General features: G+C 48.1%; 1 protein-coding gene and 1 long non-coding RNA gene across 2 annotated transcripts; one reads left to right on the top strand and one right to left on the bottom strand.

Moving 5' to 3' along the window:
* Nucleotides 1-1,565: 1,565 nt before the first annotated feature.
* LOC101959434 (calcium release-activated calcium channel protein 1) lies at nt 1,566-15,162 on the bottom strand. The gene is made up of 2 exons (XM_078039218.1): nt 14,602-15,162; nt 1,566-2,551 (listed from the first exon to the last, which is right to left on the bottom strand). Exons 1-2 carry the CDS (start codon nt 14,899-14,901, stop codon nt 1,952-1,954), a joined length of 900 nt encoding a protein of 299 aa, XP_077895344.1. The 5' UTR covers nt 14,902-15,162; the 3' UTR covers nt 1,566-1,951.
* Nucleotides 15,163-15,287: 125 nt separating this feature from the next.
* Nucleotides 15,288-19,792, top strand: LOC144375245 (uncharacterized). The gene is made up of 2 exons (XR_013434832.1): nt 15,288-15,584; nt 19,595-19,792. It is a non-coding gene; the product is annotated as an uncharacterized LOC144375245 (long non-coding RNA).
* Nucleotides 19,793-21,964: the final 2,172 nt, after the last annotated feature.

The raw sequence follows: 21,964 nt of genomic DNA, 5'->3' as shown, positions 1-21,964 counted from the left end.
TACAGAAGACAAGAAAGGCTGAGAACCTGTTCCAAACTAAAGGAGGTTAAGACAGGATGATTCATTGCTATGCATGGTTCAGGATTGGAAAAAGCATCATCAGAAGGTCATTTATTCCTGGGACAAGTGGGAAACCGAACATGAATGTTAAACAACTAAAGGATATGACATGGAGTGGGGGGATTTATGCAGTCCAGCCTCATTTGTGGTCTCAGTATTTGTGAACTTGCCTACCTGCTGGGGTCTAACAAGAAGACGAATAATGCCTAACACTGCCTTGTTCTAGTTTCTGTTTCTATTGTAAACAAGCGTCTTTTTTTTCTTCTTCTTCTTGGCAGTACTAGGGATGTAACCCAGGTACACTACCAGGCTACATCCCCAGCTCTTTTTCCATTTCATTTTGAGACAAGGTCTTGCTAAGTCACCCAGGCTGGCCTGGAACTTGAGATCCTCTTCCCTCAGTCTCTTAAGTAGCTGAGATTACAGGTGTATACCACTGTGTCCAGCTTCACAGTTTAATATTTAGTGTTACATTTTGATCCTGCTATTTAAAATGGTCCCCAGTGGGCTGAGGATATAGTAGTTCAGTGGTAGAGGAGTGAGGCTAAGGCCCTGGGTTCAATCCCCAGCACAAAAAGAAAAGATTCCCAAATACAGTATTAGAAATCTGTCTAGCATTCCTAAACAGAAGGTGATAATGTCTCTTACAGAGACAACATGTGTGTTAAATAAGCTTTGTTTAGGTATGACTTAATGCTGCTGTTGGCTTTAAGTTCAATGGTAATGAATCAACAATAAAAATGTCTTTAAATAGAATTACACCTAAAACAAGGTAATGTTTTCATTAAATGACAAAAATATCATACCAGAGGCTAGTAGGCAACCAACCCTAGATTTTCCCTAGGAGCAATGGCTCAGTACTGCTCACCTAAAGTTCATGGTGATTTATAGAATGCAACTACCTCAAATAAAAAGAAATGACTATACATATTTTAGTTACTATTTATACAGGTTTTCTGCAGGTTCCAAAGAGTTCTGGGGGGGTGGGGGAGTTGAGGCTGGGCGCCTGTAATCCCAGCACCTCAGGAGTTGGAGGCAGGAGGATTGTGAGTTCAAAGCCAGCCTCAGCAATTTAGTGAGGTGCTAAGCAACTCAGTGAGATCCTGTCTCTAAATAAAATATAAAAAAGGACTGGGGATGTGGCTCAGTAATTGAGTGCCCCTAGTTCAATCCCTAGTACCTCCTCAAAATAAATAGATAAGAAAAAAGAAAAGAAAGAAATGGAAAAGGGGTTGGGAGTGTAGCTCAGTGGGAAAGTGCTTGCCTAGCCCGCACCACACCCTAGGTTCCATCCCCAGTACCACACATATGTGCAGACAGACACAAAAAACTTAAAACTTATTTTATATTTTTCTCTGGTGCTAGGAATCAAACTCTGGGTCTCACAAATGCTAGGTAAGCACTCTGCCATTGAGCTACATCCCAACCCCTCCAAAATATTTTAAAAACTGTTTAGAGGCTTGCCTGACTTGGAACCAGGACACAACAAATACAGACACAAGGAAGAGGTGTCCCTTATGAGTATATTTATGTGCTAACACACATGCACACACTCGACACTCAACGGGGAGGGAGGATGAGACGGAGAGGACAGGAAGCATCTGGGTAGCACTGGCACAGTGATGGAATAGGGACAAAGAGAACATCTGTCCCCACTCTGGCCCCCACTGCCTCCTACCAGGAGGTGGCCCCGGAGCTGGAAGAACAGGAAGTGCTTACTCTCTTAGAGGAAAGTCTCAAAGTGCAGTAATTTCTTGTTTAAAAAGCCCCTTCCCTCTACTCTGTGCCCTGACCAAGCCCGGCCTCCTGCAGGCTGTCCTCAAAGCTGGGGCAGGACAAGGTCATGGGGAAGGGCATAAGGCCAAAGCTCTGAAGGGCCCAGCAGGAGGGCTTAGGCATAGTGGCTGCCAGGTGTCAGGGGGTGGTCCCCTCTGTGGTCCAGCTGGTCCTGTAAGCGAGCAAACTCAGCCAGCTCGTTGAGCTCCTGGAACTGTCGGTCCGTCTTATGGCTGACCAGGGAGCGGTAGAAATGGACAGCAAAGACGATAAAGACCAGGCCGAAGGGGACCATGATGGTGGTAGAGGCGATGGCCGCTGCCTGACCTGGTGTGATGCCACTGCTGACATTGGTGGCCACACCGCTGGGTGAAGGTTTACTGGTGGGGCGCGGCTGGCCTGGCTGTTTCTTAAGGGGCAAGAACTTGACCCAGCAGAGCAGCACCACCTCAGCCAGGAACAGCAGCGTGCCAATGACAGTGGAGAAGGCCCAGGCTAGCTCGATGTGGCGATGCATGCGCTCGTGGGGTGACTCCTTGACGGAATTGAGGTTGTGCACGTTGCTCACGGCCTCAATGTTGGGCAGGATGCAGGTGCTGATCATGAGTGCGAACAAGTGCACGGCCACCAGCACTGTGGTGCAGGCACTGAAGGCGATGAGCAGCCCTGGTGGGTAGTCGTGGTCAGCATCCAGCTGCACCTCCACCATGGCCACCTGGGGGAGAGAGACAGCAGGGTGAGTGGCAGGACTGAATGAACCACGTACACATCTGGCCTCCCCAAAGGCAGGCATGGTGGTGAACACCTGTTGTCCCAGGTACCTGGACACTGAGGCGGAGAGCCATCTGAAAACAGCCTGGGCAGCTCAGTGAGATCCAATCACCAAAAAAAAAAAAAGAAAAAGAAAAAGAAAGAAAAAAAATCAATCAAAAATAAAAATAAGTTGGGCTGGGGTTGGAGCTTAGCAGTAGAGGCACTCTCCTTGCACGTTCGAGACCCTGGGTTTGATCCTCAGCACCACATACAAATAAATAAATAAAATAAAGGTATTGTGTCCAACCACAACTGAAATATTAAAAAAATAAAAATAAGTAATCCTGTCTCTCATCAGGCTATGGGACCCTGGGCCAGTCACTTGCCTCTCTGAGCTTATTTGCATATGTATATAATGGGGATAATGAAGCCTACCCACTTGGTTTTGAGGTAACAGAAAGAGGAGCTGAAGACATAGCTCAGTTGGTAGAGTGCTGGCCTCGCATGCACAAGGTCCTGGGTTCAATCTTCAGCACCACAAATAAGTAGCAAAAAGAACTGGTAAAGAAAGCAAGCCTGGAGCTCATCAGCTGTGTGTCCCTTGGCAAGTCACTTAACCTGTCAGAGCCTCAACTTTATTACCCATAAATAGGGCTATCATATTAATGCAAAGAATTACTTTAACAATTAAGTGAGAGTATCTGGTACAGGATAAACACCTCTCAAATTACATTACCAACCAATCACCATGAATGGACAAAATGGTTAAGTTTTAGATTGTGCATATTTTACCATGATTAAAAAATATATATAGGGGCTGGTGCTAGGGCTCAGTGGTGGAATGCTTGCCTAGCATGGTCGAGGCTGTGGATTCAATCCCCAGCATACCACCAAAAAAAAAAAAAAGAGAGGTAACCATCACCATCTCTGTTGGCATCAACTCTCACATCAAGCAGGGCTTCTCCTTTACACCCTGCCCTTGGGACAAGGAACAGGTTGGGGGATGGAGAGGTGAAGGCCCTCCCTCCTCAGGCCCCTTCTGAGAACACAGTACACAGACCAACAAGGAACCAAGAGGTTCCCAGAAGAGAGACACTCAACCCTGGTGTGCCAAGGCCTTCTCCTGCCCAGCTCCAGGGCAATGCACTGGTTGCCCTCCAGTTCCTGGAGACCTGTGGATCTGGGGGTCACCAAGGGCATGCTCCAGGCCTGCTACTTGCTCTTCTCACCTGGGCCTTGCCAATCACCCCTATGTGAAGGAGCCAGTTCATCAGATCTGGGCCAGAGGCAGCGGGCAGCAGGCAGGCTGCCAGGGTCTGCCTGCTCAGCAGGAGGGACGGGAGCAGCAGGCACCAGTGACAATAACATCAAAGGAAGCGTCTTTTTTTCGTGGTACTGGGGATTTAATCCAGGGTTGCTCTACTAATGAACCATGTCCCCAACCCCTTTTGTAATATTTGAGAGGGTCTGGCTACATTGTTGAAAGTCTCACCAAGTTGTGGAGGCTGGCCTTGAACTTGCAATTCTTCTACCTCAGTTTCCAGAGTGGTTGGGATTACAGCAGCGCACCACCAGGCCCAGTTAAAGACAGGGCTTTTTACAAAGCGACTGTGTGTGTGGCAGGCTCGAAGAGGGTGTGTGTGATGCTGGAGCATACCCACTAGCCTCACAGTGGCCTGCCCCACACGCTGAGCTCCGTGCACCTCTAGGTAGCAGGGTGGGCTCCTTCCTCCTCACCAGCTCTCCTCTGCCAGGCTGCCTGGCTTTGAACCCTGATTCCTCTCCCTTAATTAGGCTGTGTGGCTCTGGCAGTTTCCTTCAACTTTCTATGCCTTAGTTTCCACTTCTGTGAAATGGGAATAATAGCACAGGCCTCAGAGGGTTGTCAGGAGGACTGAGTTAATCCATGTGACCTACTTAGTGCCAAGCACACAATAGAATGGCACAAAAAGTGAGTTCAGTTTGGAAACTTCACCCTAAAAACCCACTGTCTCTTCCTGAAATCCTCCTCTAACCCCCAGCGGGGTCTCTAGCCTCCAGATGGAGGAGCAGGATTAGCCAGAGAGCAGCAAGGCCAGTCAGCACACCTGGCTCCTGCTTCTACCTGGCGCACTGGTAAAGACTCTGCCCTGTCTGTAAGGGAGGGAAGCAGCAGGATTAAGGTCAGTCTAGAGCTGACCTTTGAGGATGGAGGAAAGGAATGGATGACTTCAAAACACCCAGTTTATATCCTCAAGGACCTTTTCAATGGGATTCACAGACTTGTGCCTGAGAATTCCCGCATCTGACAGGGATATATACACTTTTCAGCCAGTGAGTTTACAAAACAGTTCAAGCTCATGTAAATTTGGGGCAGTGCCATCAGAATTTTGACTGTTTTTCTTTTAAGATCATTGGTGGCCTAAAGCCAATGCTGAGCATTCCTAATCCATGCGGGTGAGGGTGTTAGGCATCTCAGCCCATGCGGGTGAGGGACTGAGGCAGCAAGGCAGGCCACCAGGGCAGGCAGATCAAGGGCCATATTCCAAGTCTCCTTGCTCTGCCCCCAGGCTTCTCACACCTGGAAAAGTGGGGGCACCCTCTGCAGCCAGGCCTCCTGCCACCTCCCCATACTTCCTCTTCCTGTTTTGGCCTGTTGTCCTGGAACCTGAAACCTGAGAAAGGACAAGTAGGGGAACTGCGGCTGGTTTGCCCCAGGCCCACTAGTTACTGATCTACTCAATGGGAATGTCTAGCATCCTCAGGTAGGTCAGGCCCTAAGCCAGGCACTGGGGTGTCTCTTGCAGAAGGGATGAGTACAGTTAACTTTCAATCTGCTCCCCACCTGGTGCCTCCCCTGCATCCCAGCCACCTCCAGGTCATGTATCTCCCCCTCTAGAGAATCCTTCAGCACCCAGACCCACAGCTGAGTGTGAAACTGGCACCTTTCATTTACAAAGCTGGTGACCTTGGACAAGTATCTCAACCTCTGTGTGACCCAGTTTCTGCATCTATAAAATAGGGGCCCACTCCTTATGGTCACTCTAAAGTTAATGAAGAGAGCCATTTGAACAAGACCTGGCATGTAATAAACTTAAAATGTTGACGATTCTTAGTAATACCTCTATTCTTCCTTTACAAATGAGGAAACTGAGGCTCTGAGAAGTGAGATCAGCTGTCCCCAAGAGCTCCCTGGCTGCTGCATGGGGGATCCCAACTCCAAGCCTCTTGGAAGCCTGTGAGCAACGGGAATCACAGAGTGCAGCTGCCGAGGAGGTTAAATGAGGTTTTGATGTCTAAATGTTTAGCATAGGACCAGCCGCAGGAGAAGTTTAATAAATCTTAGTTAAAAAGAAAAAACAGCTTGAAGCGGAAGAGAAATAGCTCCCGGACACTCTGGCCTAGGGCCGGAGGGGGCTGAGCCCATGCGCCCCAATTCCGTCCCTCACTCTGGACCTTACCTGCCCCAAGTGAGGTAGCCAGGTCGCCCAACCCTGGCACAAGGAGAATGTGTACCTTGTACCACACCTGGCCAGATGGCCACCTCTGCAGGACAGAGCCCACTCCACACCATTTGTCACACCCATGGCCTCCAGGGCCAGAAAACTAAGTTTTCTGCAGCTGCTGGGACACACCCAGCCTGGAGATGCCAAAACTAGCCAGCCCTCCTCAGGCCTTAGGCTGAGGAGAGGCTGGGCCCTCTGAGGAAGAGGAAGGGGCCTCTTCCTGTGTTCCGGAAGAAACCCCGTTACCTCACTGGACTCTACCATTCCTAGAACTCCGGCTGCACAGGTAGGCTGAATGTACCACTGTCACATTTGGAACCAAGTTCAATGCCATGGGGCTGCCTACAACAAAGGATTCAGAGTGAGAAGAAAGAACAGTTGTCGTCAATCATAGACCTTGATGGAAACTATTCACAGGCATAAAAGTCGTTGCTTTTTCCAGAAAGCTTCCTGCTTGGGAAATGTCCCCATGGGTGGGGAGAGTAAAGTCAGGGGGACCTCACAGAATCTGGCAGCTGACTGCCAGGGCCCCAGAGGAGTCCCAGAGACATCAGATCAGATCAGATTGCATGCAGCTTCACAAGGTAAATATAGCCCGAGAGCTGGGCCCATAAACCCAAAATAAACAGCTCTCAGCCAGCCAGTCATGAGCCTCTTTGAACCTGGACACACCGGGCTTCCTTGGGATAGGAACGGGGAAAGACCACCAGCCCCGCCTCACTCTGGTCCAGGGACCCCTGCTGGAGATGCCAAGCCTTAAATGAGGCCCCTGAAGGATTACATGATTCTGCAGAGGGCAGGGCCTGACTGACATGACTTGGCCAGGAGTTTGCCCACCCCACCTGAATGCCAGCCACCCCTCCTCATTCCTGCTGGGCTCCATGGAGACCTGGGGCACCTGGTGGTCAAGGTCCCTCTGAGGCAATCCTTCTCCCATAACTGGCCTAACCCCAGCACCCACAGATGGGGGGAATGACTTTTCTCTCCCTAGCTAGGCCTTCTCTTGTTAACCTTTTAGGAGGGTGGGCAGCTACAGCCCAAGGCCTCAGTCCGTAGTCTATAAACTCTTCTTTTTTTTTCTTTCTTTCTTTGGTGCTGGGGATTAAACCCAGGGCCTCACGCATGCTAGGCAAGTGCTGTACCACTGAGCTACATCTCCAGCTCTACAAACTCTTGACTAACACAGCCTACTAGTCCCAAATGTTTCTATAAATACACACACTTTTATAATAGAAATGAAAGTTCTACCAAACACCGCTTATCCTTAAAGCATGCCAATAGCCTGTTCTTACAAGACACGCGCTGCTGCTGTTTCATTTAATTCTTGCTTCATTTGAAAAAACTGATCGCATGCCTGTGATCCTAGTGGCTCAGGAGGCTGAGTCAAGAGGATCCCGAGTTCAAAACCAGAAACTTAGTGAGGCCCTAAGCAACTCAGCGAGATCCTGTCTCTAAATTAAAAACAAAAACAAAACAAACAAACAAAAAAAAAAATATATATATATATATAAAGGACTGAGCATGTGGCTCAATTGAGCACCCCTGGGTTCAATCACTGACCAAAAAAAGAATGTGCAGATATTATCTTCCAACTCTCCAAGTCTCCAAGTCACAGCTCTCCCTGGACCCCAGGTGAGGAGGACCAGGGCCATTTGTTCATTCAGGGAAAATAGTTACCTGTCTAAAAAACTATGTATCTCTGCTAGAGAGGAATTAGAGAATAGACAGCAAGATCCCTGCCTAGTAATGGGGATATTAGGATGACAGGCACTAAACACTTAAATATTTCCAGATGTGTGAAGTGCCTTCAATGCTATCCCTTTGCCACATTTACCAACTATGTCCTAAAAATGGAATTAGTTCAGTGTGCTGTCACACGCCTCTAATTCCAGCTACTTCAGAGGCTGAGACAGGAGGATCACAAGCTCCAGGCCAATCTCAGCAACTTAGATGTGGCTTCAAAATAAAATGTAAAAAAGGGGGTATAGCTAAGTGGTACAGCACTTGCCCAGCACATGTGAGGCCCTGGGTTCATCCCCAGTATAGGGCAAAAAAAGAAAAAAGTCTTGCTCCCTCTACTTTCCACTGTGGGTCTCAATAAAAGGAGGCTGAACCATTTCAGCCCAGGGTCTCCAAAGTGTCTGGAGGACAATCACAGGTGATGCCCTGGGAAACAGAACATCCTATTAGACCTTCTACGACACTTACTGATTATTTACCTTGTCCTTTCCACGTTTATTCTGTATTCTTATACTTACATATTACAGCACATATATCATTTATTTCCTTATAAATTGGTGAGGCTAAGTGCTAAAGTTCTTTGTTAGGAATATATGCTCAAAAATTTGGAGACTGGGGCTGAAGGTGTAGCTCAGTGGTAGAACACCTGCCTAGTATGGTTGAGGCCCTGGGTTTGAATACCAGTACCAAAAAAAAAAAGTCTGGAAACCACAGCATAAGTGGTCAAAAAATTTTATTGGCATAAGCCACATCCATAATTTACATATAGCCTCTGGCAAATGGCAATGTTGAGTGGTTACCCCTGAGAGCTAGTGAACTGCCCTTTGCAGACAGGTTGGCCATCCCTGGGTTAGCTCCATGTTCCCTGAAGGCAACTAACTGTCCAATCACAGTCCCACAAGACTCTACCCATCTGATCAGTCTGACATTTCAGTGAGTACATTAAAGGGCATTTAACAGTTCCATCAGAGGGAAATCTGCTGACTTATGTTTAAATTTTACATTCGGTTTCCTTCCTCCAAGGAACTCTACCCCCACCTCTGCCACCGTCGATGCCCTCGTTCCAGCCAGGGACCCAGCAGCCGCAGGGCTCTCTATACTGCTCCTCACTGAGAACTCCAGAAATAGGCCACAGGGGCATTTGTGAAGTTTTACAAAAGGCTTCTCTGCTGGGCGGAGGACACCTTCCTCTTGAGGCATTCAGCAAAATTCCATCTACACACAGCCCAGGGTATAAATCTAGCAGAACTGAGAATCTGGAAGATTCCAAGGACCCAGGTCTCAATCCGCTGAGCAGGGTGAGGCAAGAGGATAGGAAAGGAGAGAAGACTACAATCAGACAGACCAGCGCTTCAGTCCTCCTAGCTGGTGATCTCAACCTCCTGTCTACAGAACACACTTTGAAGACCTATTGTGAGGATTAAACAAAAATGAAAGGAAAGGGTTGGGACTCATGCCTGGCACAACAGGGGTTTGGTAAATAGTAACCACCTTCGTTGTTAGTATCACAGAATTCACGCAACTCCTTGAAAACCTTTGATGGCTCCCCATTGCCTGCACAAGAGTTTAAGCTTCTTCAACAGCCAACCAAAGGTCCTTCATCATAGTACACACCCACAACCTCAGCCATATCCCTGCTTCTCCCTGAGACTGTAACTTCTCAATTCTGTAACGGTTCCTGCCATTGCCTGGCTAGGGCTCTTCTCCAAGCCCTAACTCGGCCATCCTCAAGGTACAGCTGCAATCTCATTTTTCCAACTCAACTCTTAGGAAGCAGCCCTGACACCATGGGTACAAGGATAAGCAAGTTCTGGATAACAAGTCAGGTACTGTATGGAAGTGCTTTGAACACTAACTCAGTGAATCCTCAACCTGATGAGGTTGGCACTATTTATTCCTGCTTTTTTGGTGGAAGATGGGAAAGAACCTAGAAGGGCCTTTGTACATGCAGGCCTTGCACCATTGAGCTATATCCCCAGAACTTTTTATTGGTGATACTGGGGAATCAAATGAGGGGGAACTTTACCACCTCCAGCCCTTTTTATTTTGAGACAGAGTTTTGCGAAATTGTCCAGGTTGGCTTTGAACTTGAGATCCTCCTGCCTCAGCCTTCCCATTACTTAGGATTACAAGTGTGAGGAAACTTAGAGTTCAAGTGATTTCTCTAGGGTCTCACAGTCATAAGAGACAGACCTGGGACTTGAACCCAAGTTGCCTGGCTAGGGTCAACGTTTCCGCTTTACTCTACTACATAGCTTCTCAGCTCTGTCTTCCTACAACTCTTGGATGTTTCCTCTCTTCCTCTATCACAATCCCAAGGCTCTGTGGCTTCCCAGTCAGGTGACCTCAGGCAAATGATTCATCTGGGATGACCACCAACCTTTAGCAGGCTACAGAAAGCTAGATGATACACTTGGAGCATCTGGTACTATCTAGCTGAGTGCAAGAGCCCAGTCAACCACAGCAGTAACCATTACTCCCAGGGATTAGGACTGAGTGGAAATAGTCATTTCTTGCTCATCTCCATGCCCCCTGAATGCCAATCATGTCCTGGAGGCTCACTAACATCTCGTGATTTGAGTGCTTCCTTCCAGCTTATTTTCACAGGAATCCCAACAAACTTCTGAACCTGCTTTGGAACCTGGGAACAAAGGGTGCTGGCAGGCAGAGAATTTGAGGAGGCAGATAATCCAAAGATAATTGATCCCAGGTCGTGGAAAGCATTTTGTTTACGGCAGCAGGGCGACCTTCCCAATTATGGTCTGCTTAGGCTAACGTTACAGCCTGCCCTCCCCAGTGGACTGGATCACCATGCCTGCTTACCACAGTCCTGCAGGGGACAGGGACAAGCTGGGACTGGTTTACCTGTGGCTGAGAGGTGACTGACACACAGAGGCATGAAGCAACGTCCCCAAGGATACCCTCAGATCCAGGGCCCCTCTTTTTTGGGGGAGAGGGCGGTACCTGAGCTTGAACTCAGGGGTACTAGGCCACTGAGCCACAACCCCAGCCCTATTTTGTATTTTATTTGGAAACAGGGTCTCACTGAGTTGCTTAGCACCTTGCTTTTGCTGAAGCTGGCTTTGAACTTGTGATCCTCCTGCCTCAGCCTCCCAAACTGTTGGGATTACAGGTATGCGCCACCACACCTGGCCCAGGGGCCCTTGTTTTGTATTAGCAGAGCCCAGGTACATTTCTATGAACAGGTGGTTGCTTGTAGAAATGCTGTCGGGGGCTGGAATCCTGTCTACCAACCAGAGAGCGTCCAGCCAAAGTGTACATCATCAGATACTGAAAGTCTTCAATGCTTCAAGGGCCCAGTCTGGCCTTAAAATGAATCCTTATGGTAGTCAAGAGGAGACTCTTTCCACTTTTGTATACATGAGAAAACTGGCTTCAAAGCAGTAAAGCATCTTGCCCTGGGTCCCTAGGCCTATCCCCAACACTTTTGGGCACTGGGCCAGGCCTCTCCCCTGAATAGAGAATCACTGAATTCTTACCAGGCTTTTTGTAAGATTCCCCCCTCAACTTCACCTGGTGAGCAGGTAAATTTGGCATTCTAGGAAACTCTCCTGCCTCCTAGAGTTCAAAGGTCATGTTAGCTCCTAGATTTTCTGGGTCTGTAGGAAGGAAGCCCTCTGGGGGCAGGAAGCTGGTTATGCTGACTCATACGCCAAGGGAGAGTAATCCAGGAAACTTGTCATTCTGTTGCCATGGTGTCGGGGCTGACAGGCACCCCTTCTTCTCTGAGGCTCACTCAAGGACCGGGTGGAGAACCCTCAGACCGCCCACCTTGCACCCAGATCTCTCCCATAGAATTTCGGCTTCGGGGTAAACACAGTTACCCTTTGGTAACTGCTGCCCCAGAATGGAGGCTGTCCCAGAGTTCAGCCCTTCCCTGCCTGCAGAACTTGGGGGTTCCTTCAGCAGTGCTAGGAAGCCTTCTCCACACAGGCTGAGGAAAATAAAGGTCCTAAGAGACAGTGTGGGTGAGTCAAGGCCCACCCAAGGATCACTGTTGCCCGCCTCTCGACTTCCCCTGCACTTGTTTTTAGCAAGAGGAAGAAGACCTGTTTTGGTCAGGAGGAAGAGAATTTGAGAAGCCAGAAAGTGTTACCCATTGGATCCTCACCCGTACTGGGGTGAGAAGGTGTCTGGGGCAACTATGATTTATAACCCCGAGGAAAAGGGAACAGGCATCCCACCATCTCAAACCCAGAGCGGTGCAGGGAAAAGCTGACAACTGGTGGCTCCTTCCCCATAAGTTGAAAAAAACTTTCTTTGGTTTCAAAGAAACTGTTTTCCTCTTTCTTTTCCCTAAGCCTGGTCCTACCATGCTAGGTGGACACTGATCAGAGCTTTGTGCACCAGCAGACCTGGGTCCAAATCCAGCTCCACCACACTAGCTGTGTGGCCTTGGGAAAGTCTCTTGACAAAAATCAAGAGATTGCTGAGGAGTGAGGTTAGGGGGGAGGGAACCTGCACACAGTGAGTGTTCAGTAAAAGTCAACTATTCTTTTTTTTTTTATATTTATTTTTTAGTTGTAGTTGGACACAATACCTTTATTTCACTTATTTATTTTTATGTGGTACTGAGGATCAAACCCAGGGTCCCACACGTGCAAGGCAAACGCTCAGCTGCTGAGCCATAACCCCAGCCCTGAAAAGTCAACTATTTTTAAGAGATTTTTTTTTTTTTTGGTGCTAGGGGTTGAACCCAGGGCCTTGTTCAGAGTTCAGCCCTTGTGAGACAAGCAGTTTACCAACTGAGTTATACCCCCAGCCCCTCTTAAGAGATTCTTTAGGCACAAGACAAACTGGTCACTTAGAATTTGAGACTGACAGAACAGAATTCCATCATTTTGTCCTAAACAAAAAAATTCGAGATCTCCCCCTTTACTCTCCTCTCTCGGATCTCCTCTTTTTTTAAGAGAGAATTTCAATATTTATTTTTCAGTTTTCAGCGGACACAACATCTTTGTTTGTATGTGGTGCTGAGGATCGAACCTGGGCCGCATGCAGGCCAGGCGAGCACGCTACCGCTTGAGCCACATCCCCAGCCCCTCAGATCTCCTCTTAAGGGATCCCTCAATTTCATTCTCAATTGGGAAGAGAAATCTTTTTATCATTTCAGAAATCAAGATCCAGGGGCTTGGTAGAGTGCTTGCCTCACATGCACAAGACCCTGGGTTCAATCCCAGCACCATAAAAAAAGAAAAAAGAAATCAAGACTCAGGGCTGGGGTGGTAGTCAGGAAGATCACGACTTAAACTGACCCTGTCTCAAAATAAAAATTATAAAGGGGGTTGGGGGGCTGGGGTTGTGGCTCACTGGTAGAGCACTTGCCTAGTACGTATGAAGCACTTGGTTCAATCCTCAGCATTGCATATAAATAAATAAAATAAATATATTGTATCCATCTATAACCAAAAATTATTTTTCTAAAAATTAGGGCTGTGATTGTGGCTCGGCATGAGAGTCCTTGCCTAGCAGGTTTGAGGCCCTGGGTTTGATCCTCAGCCCCACATAAAAATAAAGATATATATATTTTTTTTAATTAAAAAGGGCTGGGAATGTAGCTCAGGGTAAAGTGCTCACTTAGCATGTACAAGGCCCTAGGTTCAATTCCCAGTGCTAAAAAAGATAATAAGTAAATAAATAATGTCTAGAGGGGATAGTGGTTTGCCTGAGGTCACACAGGCAGCAAGTGGCAAAGCTGGAGAGCTGCTTCCTGACCCCTAATCTCCTGGCCTTTCCACTGTGGCCCAGTGTACTCTGGGCCCTGCTGCACTGGCCCACTTGTTTGTAGAGCACAAGGAGAGACCCAGCCACACACTCCCTTCCCAAGAAAACATCAGGGTGCAGCCACTCCCATCCTCAAGGCCAAGGGCTTAGCTCATCATAGGGGAGGCAGGAGTGCTGGGGGGGGGGGTAGGCTCCATTAATGCAGGCTGATGTCACTGAAAGCAATAATGATGTAGTTGTTATGCAGTGTCCTGTCCCAGAGAAATGCCAAGATCCCAGGCCTGAAGGTATCCCCAGAGCCACTTCTGGGGCCAAATCTGCAGCCTTCCCCACCCCACACAGAGGCTTCTCACTTCAGCCCCTTGGGATCAAAGGAGAGGAAAACATGCCTGCAATCAAAGAAGAGCCTGTTCAAGGGGAACATGTCCCACCTCCTCCCCCACACCCAGTGACTCAGTGGCTAGTTTCAGGAGAAGAAACTGAGGATGGAAAGTGGTTGTCAAACTCCCAGGCTGAGGCTCTCGGAAAGTGGGGCGGAAAAAAAGGGTGTCAGGAAATCCCCTCTACTAGTTGATAAAAGAATATAGCCAACACCTTCCGGCCTCAGCTGTTGGGGCACAAGACAGCTCCGGGATCTCCCTATCCTCACCTCCGGACATCTGCACCCAAATAGGTCGGACGCTCCAAGTTCCTCCTTTTTCCCTGACTCATCACGCGGGGTGGTATTCTTACAGATCTAACTTTGGGGACGCATCATTCGTGCTATGTCCCTTTCCCATTTGCTGCACCCTACTTGCTCTGGTTAAGGCACCTGTATCCCTGAACACCTGCACGACTTGTCACCACCCCACATCGGGTGTCCCGAGTCGCCCACCTCTCCTCACGTCCAGCGCCTCTGGCCCCCCTCTCGCGTCCACGACGGCTTCTCCCAGCTCTTCCCCTCACCGCGGCCCGCCCAGCCTGCTCCCCAGTGGGCCCCGTCGGGGCTGCGGGCGGGAGCGGCTGGAGCAGGAGGGGGGAGGGCAGGGCGGCCCGAGCTCACCATGGCGAAGCCGGAGAGCAGAGCCGAGGTCCGGCTGGAGGCTTTGAGCTTGGCGCGGCTCAAATAGAGCTTACGCCAGGACAGCGCCTGCATCGAGTGCTCGTTGAGGCTCATCACCTCGGAGTAACTCTGGCCGATCCAGTCCGGATAGCTGACGGCGGACGGCGGCGGTGGGGCACCCGGGGGCTCCCCGTCCCCGCTGCGGCGGCGGCTCCGGCGGCTGCCGCTGGTGGTGCTGCCGCCACTGAGGGGAAGCTCCGGGCTGCTGCTGCTCGGGGGCGGGGCGGGCTCCGGATGCATGGAGCACGCTGCAAAGGCGCGGGCCGGCCCGGGCGCCTGCGAAGGCAGCGGTCGCGGCCCCCGCCGCACCGCCGCCTGCCCCCCACGCGGGCCCGGCCTCTCCCGGCCGGCCGCACAGGACAAGGAGGAGGTGTAGTAAGCAGCTGCAGCTCCAGCTCTCAGGCCCGTCGCGCCGCTCGCCAAAGCCCTAGGCGGTCGCGACCCGAGCCTGCGCGCGGGCCAGCGTCCCGTCCCGGGTCCGGACCCTCGGCGCGTACAGCGATTGGCCGCCGCCCCGGCGTTATTTGCATGCGTCCCTCCCACTGGGCCCCCGCCCACCACTGGGTGGGCACCGCCTACGCGGGTCATGTGACCCACTGCCTCTGATAGCACCGCCCACAGCCGGGGGCGCGCAGCTGCTCGTGTCCGCGCTTCTTCCTGGAAGCGCCACAAGACCGCAGGCATTGCTGCGCTCCTGCTTCTGGCGTGTCCCTTCGCAGCTGTGCTATGGCCTTGCTCCCAGAGCTCAGACTCCTGGGTCGGGCCGTCTAAGGTCACCTTTGAGCGCCTTCTGAGGCACGTTTCCCCCTTGGAACAAGGTGGCGCAAGGTCTGTTGGAAAAACAGCAAGCTGAGGTCTGAAGTTGTTTCGGTGTTTATTGAATGCCTACTGGGTGCCAACACTGTTCCTGGTGCTAAGGACAGGTAGGCTGGTGAACAAGAGAGACAAAATACCTTGCTTTCTTGGAGCTCATATTCTAGCGGCAGAGACACACAAACACCGATAAGTACATTTCAATTCTTTAATGTAAATGTGTGGGAAAATATAAAATAGGGTAAGGAGGGGTAGTACCAGGGATGCCATTTGAATTTTAGAATGTTAGGAGCTTTTAATTTATTTATATTTTTTCAGGACGGTGATTTTGGCTTACACTTTCAAGCATCTGACACGCATTGGGCCTGGCAGTACCCCATTAATAATTTTCCTAACAATGCACTCTCAAACCCATTCAATAAGTGTCTTCTGAGTACACATTAAGAAAAGCGGGAAGCTGAGGGATTCCAGGAAAATGATAACCTTTGTGGAATTTTATATTTGGGGGCTAGACAATATGTACACACCTTTTTGACTAGGTCACATTTGAGCTGATTCTGAGCCAGCAATGCAGAGCCAGGGCCTAGCACTCCAGGGGGAAGGGAACTGCAAAAGAAACACTCTGAAGTTGAGCTCTTTGGCTGTTGGAGCTTTAGAAAGCCAATTTTCCTTGGTGGGGAGTGGGGAAGAGGTGAGCAGAGGTAGAGTACTAGGCTTAAGAATTGCCAGCTAGGATATCAACTCCAGGGCAGAAACCTATCGACTTCACAGCTTCTAGCCCCAGCATTTGAGAAGACCCCTTGGCACATACTCAGCACTCAGGAAATATTTGTTGAGTGAATAAACGTGAGAGAAACAAGACTGAGTGACAGAATTAGCCCATAAAGTCACCGGCATGTGGCATTCTAGGTCTGCAAATGTGACATTTAACTATTGTTACCACTAGAGGGCGGCCCTCAACCCAACCACATTATGGGATAAGACTGAAGGCCCCCTCTTCCCAAGTTTCTGGGATTTCTCCAGAAACGGCCCTCCGTGTTTTTATGAAGATTGGAAACTTGGGATTTGAAATCTCACCCCTCTGGGCTTGTTTCTCTGGGAGTCTTTGTACTTGTTACTCCTTCCTTTTGTCTCAGTTCAGATATCACCTGTAGAGACTTTCCCTAACCAAGCAGCCCATTGGTTTTTCACTCTGATGTCTTCCCTTCATACCTCTGATCACCACAGTATCTGAAGTCACCTAGCTTGCTTATTTGTTGCCCTGTTTGTCCCTGTTCCCCACTGGCAGAAGACCTTCCTGAGAGTGGAGTTCATGCTTCCCAAAAGAAAGCAGTTCAGTGAATAAAATAATGAATGTCCCTTATTACAGAGAAACCCCATCTGGGGATACACAATATCCAGAGGTGGATGGGGTCTGAGGTCTGGAGGGGGAAGAGACTGAAAGCCAAGAGCAGAGATTTGCTGACTGAGGAGGAACAAAAGGATCTGGGAGTGGTGATTCAGAAAGGGAGTGAGGATGGTTTCCTTTCAAGCTCCTACATCATTCCCTTCCCCCTCTTCTAAGTCTCTAGTTTTGAATCTCATCATTTGCACAAATCAGAAATAATAAAAAGGGCCAGGATATAGCTTCGGGATAGAGCATGTGTGAGGGCCTAGGTTCAACCCCATGGGGAGGGTCTGCCTCCTGTTTCAGAGTACTTAAGGGCCAGTTTGTAATAACTTGACCTTGTTAGAGCCAGATGCACCAAACCCATATTTAACAAATGGAAAAACTCAGACCTCAGACAGAGAGAGGGGGAGAGCACCTTGCCAAAGGACACAAAATCCAGACTTCCAATTCCTGCAATGCCTTCATCACACATGGCTCCCCCTTGTGGCTTGGAGGTGTGCTCTTGTCCTTTGGGGGCTTACATCTGAAAAAGCCAAATAAAATATTTTCAACCAACTATACACAAGGTTATAGAAATCCAACTGAAAGGACTGTGGCTATCTGGCCCATGCTGACCAATGGCCACAGTCCAGGGCTGATCAAAGGTGTCATGAGCTGCCTTGGGAGGTAGCAAGTTCTCCTTCACGTGGGGTAAAAAAGTAGTTATCACTAAACTAGTGCTTCCTAATGACAGGCACTATTCTAAGCACTGTAACATATTAAATATGTAAGATTATGTTAGCTAATACCAAATTATTTAGTTTATTATTTTACTAAATATGTTACATTAAACTTGGGAATTCTTCACAATAATCCCATGGTGTTAATGTTTTACACATGAGAAAAATGAGGCCCAGAAGAAGTAGTAGGATAGGTCTTTTAACCCAGTTGATGGGTCTCCAGAATCCGGAACTTCACGGCAACCTTGATCATCCCTGTCCCCAACATCAGAGTTTCCAAAGGTATGTTTGTTAAAATGCAAGTAATGAAAACCCATCCAAGCAGTTTAACTTTAGCAACTTTTTCAGGCAAAGTCTGAGAACCACTGAACTAGATGGTATTTAGGGTTCAAGTATTTTGAGTCTTTTATGGTGCTGAAGGTTGTGTGTCCCATTGGCTGCTCAGTTGCAATGTGACCTTGGACAAATTACCCAACCTCTCTGAGCCCTGATTCTCTAAGCAAAGATGAGATATTACAGATATCTACTCGTGGACCCCAAAGTTGGACGCCCAAGCCTTCACTCAGATATTCAGCAGAGGTCAATCTGATATCCAGCTCTGGAGAAACTCTCTGGCTTTTCTTGCCCAACAAGTTCTCAAAGAAATGTCCACTTACATTTTGTTCAAAAGGCATGCTTTCTTGGAGCCATTATGATGGCTTGACTCTTCTCACTGCTCTAAAGCTAGAAACCCCCCCAAAAAAAAATTAGTAATAATAAAAGAGCCACCATTTCTTGATCTTCTGCTTTTGCAGAATAGTACTTATATACCCGAGGTGATGGGAAGCTCACTCATTCTGAAAGCCATGCATGTGTGTATCAGTTGTTTCTAATGTTTCAAGACTTGTCCTGTGGAGCTAATATCAGTCTCCCTGTCAGTAAGTCCCTGTATGTGTCACATAGAATGTGTGAAATCTTTCTGCCACCCTACCTAGGTGCCAGCTTCACATTGGAAGGCAATTCTGAATGAGCCAGATTTTCATGGTCAATGAATTGGGGTTAAAAGGCTAGAAAAAAATTTAGAACCTGGCACGGTGGCACATGCCTGTGATCCCAGCAGCTAAGGAGGCTGAGACAGGAGGATCACAAGTTCAAAGCCAGCCTCAGCAAAAGCAAGGCAATAAGCAACTCAGTGAGACCCTGTCTCTAAATAAAATGCAAAATAGAGCTGGGGATGTGTCTCAGTGGTAAGTGCTCTGGAGTTCAATTCCTGGTACCAAAAAAGAAAAAAAGGGCTGAGGTTGTGGCTCAGTGGTAGAGCACTTGCCTAGCATATATGAGGCCCTGGGTTTGATCCTCATCACCACATAAAGATAAATAAATAAAATAAAAATATTGTATCCATTTACAACTACAAAAAAAGATATTTAAAAATAAAATTTAGAGACTATCAAGGGACTAGTGCAAAATTCATAATTAGGTTTTGTGTCTGGTGTTGATCTCAAAAGGATTCTCTGGACTGGGAGTTTAAAGACCATTCTGTGGGGAATGTATGCTTTGCCTCCTACTTCCCACTTCTTCAACTTGTAGGGCTCAGTCCAGTCCTATACTCTAGTCCCCATCAGAAAAATGTCTGGGTTCATGGGTTTGTACCTATACCTTTTTTTTTGGTGTGTGGGGAGAAGTACTAGGGATTGAACTGATGCATGCTAGGTAGGTGCTTTATTACTGAGCTGCATCCCCAATCTTTTTTCTTTTTTTTTTTTTTATAAATATTTTTGTAGTTGTAGATGGACACAATACCTTTATTTTATTTGTTTATGTGGTTCCTGGGATCAAACCCAGTATCTCATGCATGCTAGGCAAGTGCTCTATGACTGATCCACAACCCTGGCCCATACCCAGTCTTTTAAGACAGGATCTCACTAAGTTGATCAGGCTGGCCTCAAACTTGTGATCCTCTGATCCTCTGTCTCATCTTCCCAATCAAACTGATTTTCTTTCTTTTTTTTTTTTTTTTTTTTTTGTACAGGGATTGGACCTAGAGGTGCTTCACAACTGAGCCACATCCCAAGCCCTATATTTATTTTTTATTTAGAGACAGAGTCTCACGAAGTTGCTTAGAGCCTTGCCTAGTGATCCTCCTGCCTCAGCCTTCCAAGCCACTGAGATTATAGGTATGCGCCACTGTGCCTGGCAAAATTAAATAAAAATTTTTTAATTAAATAAATCTTGAAGTAGAGGTAAGTCTTTCAATTTTGTTCTTTTTCAAAATTAGCAGTGTTAAATCCTTTATATATGTTTTGTAGTAAAATATTGGAATAAATTTTATCAGTGCATATTTTGGTGATATTGGGGAATATCAGGTATCCTTTAAAGGATTAAATGTCTTCCTAGAAGCTGGGCACAGTGGTGCAGGCCTGTAATCCCAGCAACTCAGGAGGCTGAGGCAGGAGGATTCAAAGTTCAAGACCAGCCTCAGCAATTTAACAAGACCCTGTCCCAAAATAAAAAATAAAAAGGGCTGAGGATGTAACTTAGTGGTAAAGTGCTCCTGAGTTCTAACACCAGTACAGAAAACAAAGAAACAACAACAAAACAACAGGCAGACACACCCAGAGGAAGGCGATGTGAGGAGACAGACATTGGATAAGGGAGCTGTCTATAAGACAAGGAACACTGGAGGCTACCAGAAGCTGGGAGAAAAGCCTGAACAGATAGATCTTCTCCTAAACCCCTCAGAGCGTGAGGTCCTGCTGACACACTGATTTTGGGCAAGATTGTGCAACTTCAGGGGTATGGCTATAGATATCAGCTGATTTCAGACTTCTGGTCTCCAGAACTAGGGGACAATAAATTTCTGTAGTTCAAAGCCACTAGGTTGTGACATGAAGGGCTGTTTTAGCAGCCCTTAGAGATTTCTGTAAGTAAGTGAGCTGGGTGGGGCCTTAGCCAGCCAAGGAAGTGGAATCTTAGCGTGTTTGTGGGCGGGGGGCTGCCAGTGTGTTCAGAATATCAAGAGAGATTAGAAAACCGCAGAATTTGGATCAAGGCTCACCTGGATTTGAACCCCTGATTTGACAGTTTATTATTGTGCCACAGTTTATAACTGTGCAAGCAACCCAACCTCTCAAAGCCCCATCTGTCTAGGGGCAACAGGGATGGCACTTGACACCAGGACTGTTGAGTATTCCACGAAAGAACATTTGTCTGGCATTCAGCACAGCGCTCAATAAGTGGTAGCTACTCTTTTCCCTCTAACAGGATATACTGTGCTCAGAGAAGGAGGACTGCCTCATTCCAAATCCAATGAATTGGCTGATCTGATTTTACCAAAGGCCATATATTCCTGAGACTCCAACTAGGAAAAAGAGGTACCAGAAGAGAGGAATTAATACAGAGCTGCCCCACAAGCTATGGAAGGCCCATGGAGAGGGGGCAAACCAGAGGGGAAGCCCCTACAAATTAGCAAGAGCAGGGCGTCTACCATCACTCCGCCTGCTAGAAGGATAGAGACAGGAGGTGGCATTTCTGGGATCCAGGAGGGACTGGAGTCACCAGGTAGACTCAATAAGTCCCCTGATTTGGCCGCCCCAAGGGTTGGCCTCCCTGTGGTCCAGAAGACAGCAGAGGAAGGGCAAGGGATGCATTTGAGGGCAAAGAAACCCAGCCCCAGCCCTGGGGAGTAAGGTTTAATTTACTCTATGGAGCCTCAGATTTCCCGTCTAGAATCAAGCATACTAATAGCACCTACTCACACAGATCAGTTGTGTACATAAAAGGAGAGAATGCACATTAATGGTTTGGCTCAGTGCCTGGCACATGGTAGGCAGTGTGGATGCTGAGGAATGACCGATGGTGTGAACTGTTTTCCACTCAGGAAGCAAGCAAGGAGGGGCCTGGGAATAAATTCAAGGTACAGGCACAGTGCGAGTGTGGGTGATATTTTTATCCTAGAGATGCATTCATCTGTCCTATGTCCATTCTAAGCTGGTGAGTTTATCAGACTCTTTTTAGAAGTCCTGACTCAGGGTAGGCCACTCCAGGTTCTGGGTAGTTGGAAGTTTGGGCTCCTTGCTCCCTCTCAAATGGATTTTAAATCCACTCAATTTTTAGTTGGTGCCTCTGCCTCCAACTGCAGCTGCCAAACTTTACTCGCCTCCCCCAGCCTGGGGCTGAGCCATTCCCAGGATCTCTCTTTGTATAATTAAAAAGAAAAATAGAACAGCTGATGTTGCCAAACATGTATTTAAAGTGACACCCTGAGTTCAGGGAGTGAAAAATAAAAACGTTTAAGGTTTAGATTAAAAGTCTCGGTGCTCGGCCGTCTCCTGACCCTGGGATTTCTCCACAGCCTGGCCGCCTTTAATCCCCTGCCCTGGCTCATAAAAGCCTTTTAGAC

Source organism: Ictidomys tridecemlineatus, chromosome 2 (genome assembly GCF_052094955.1).
Source record: "Ictidomys tridecemlineatus isolate mIctTri1 chromosome 2, mIctTri1.hap1, whole genome shotgun sequence".
In the NCBI taxonomy this organism is placed as follows: Eukaryota; Metazoa; Chordata; class Mammalia; order Rodentia; family Sciuridae; genus Ictidomys; species Ictidomys tridecemlineatus.
The sequence above is the reverse complement of the archived record's forward strand: the minus strand, read 5'-3'. Positions and strand labels throughout refer to the sequence as shown.

Coding starts and splice junctions, on each gene's coding strand:
- LOC101959434 (XM_078039218.1), bottom strand. CDS start 14,901: ATGCATCCGGAGCCCGCCCCGCCCCCGAGCAGCAGCAGCCCGGAGCTT. Junction 2,552..14,601: donor TGCTCTCCGGCTTCGCCATG/GTGAGCTCGGGC, acceptor TCTCTCCCCCAG/GTGGCCATGGTGGAGGTGCA.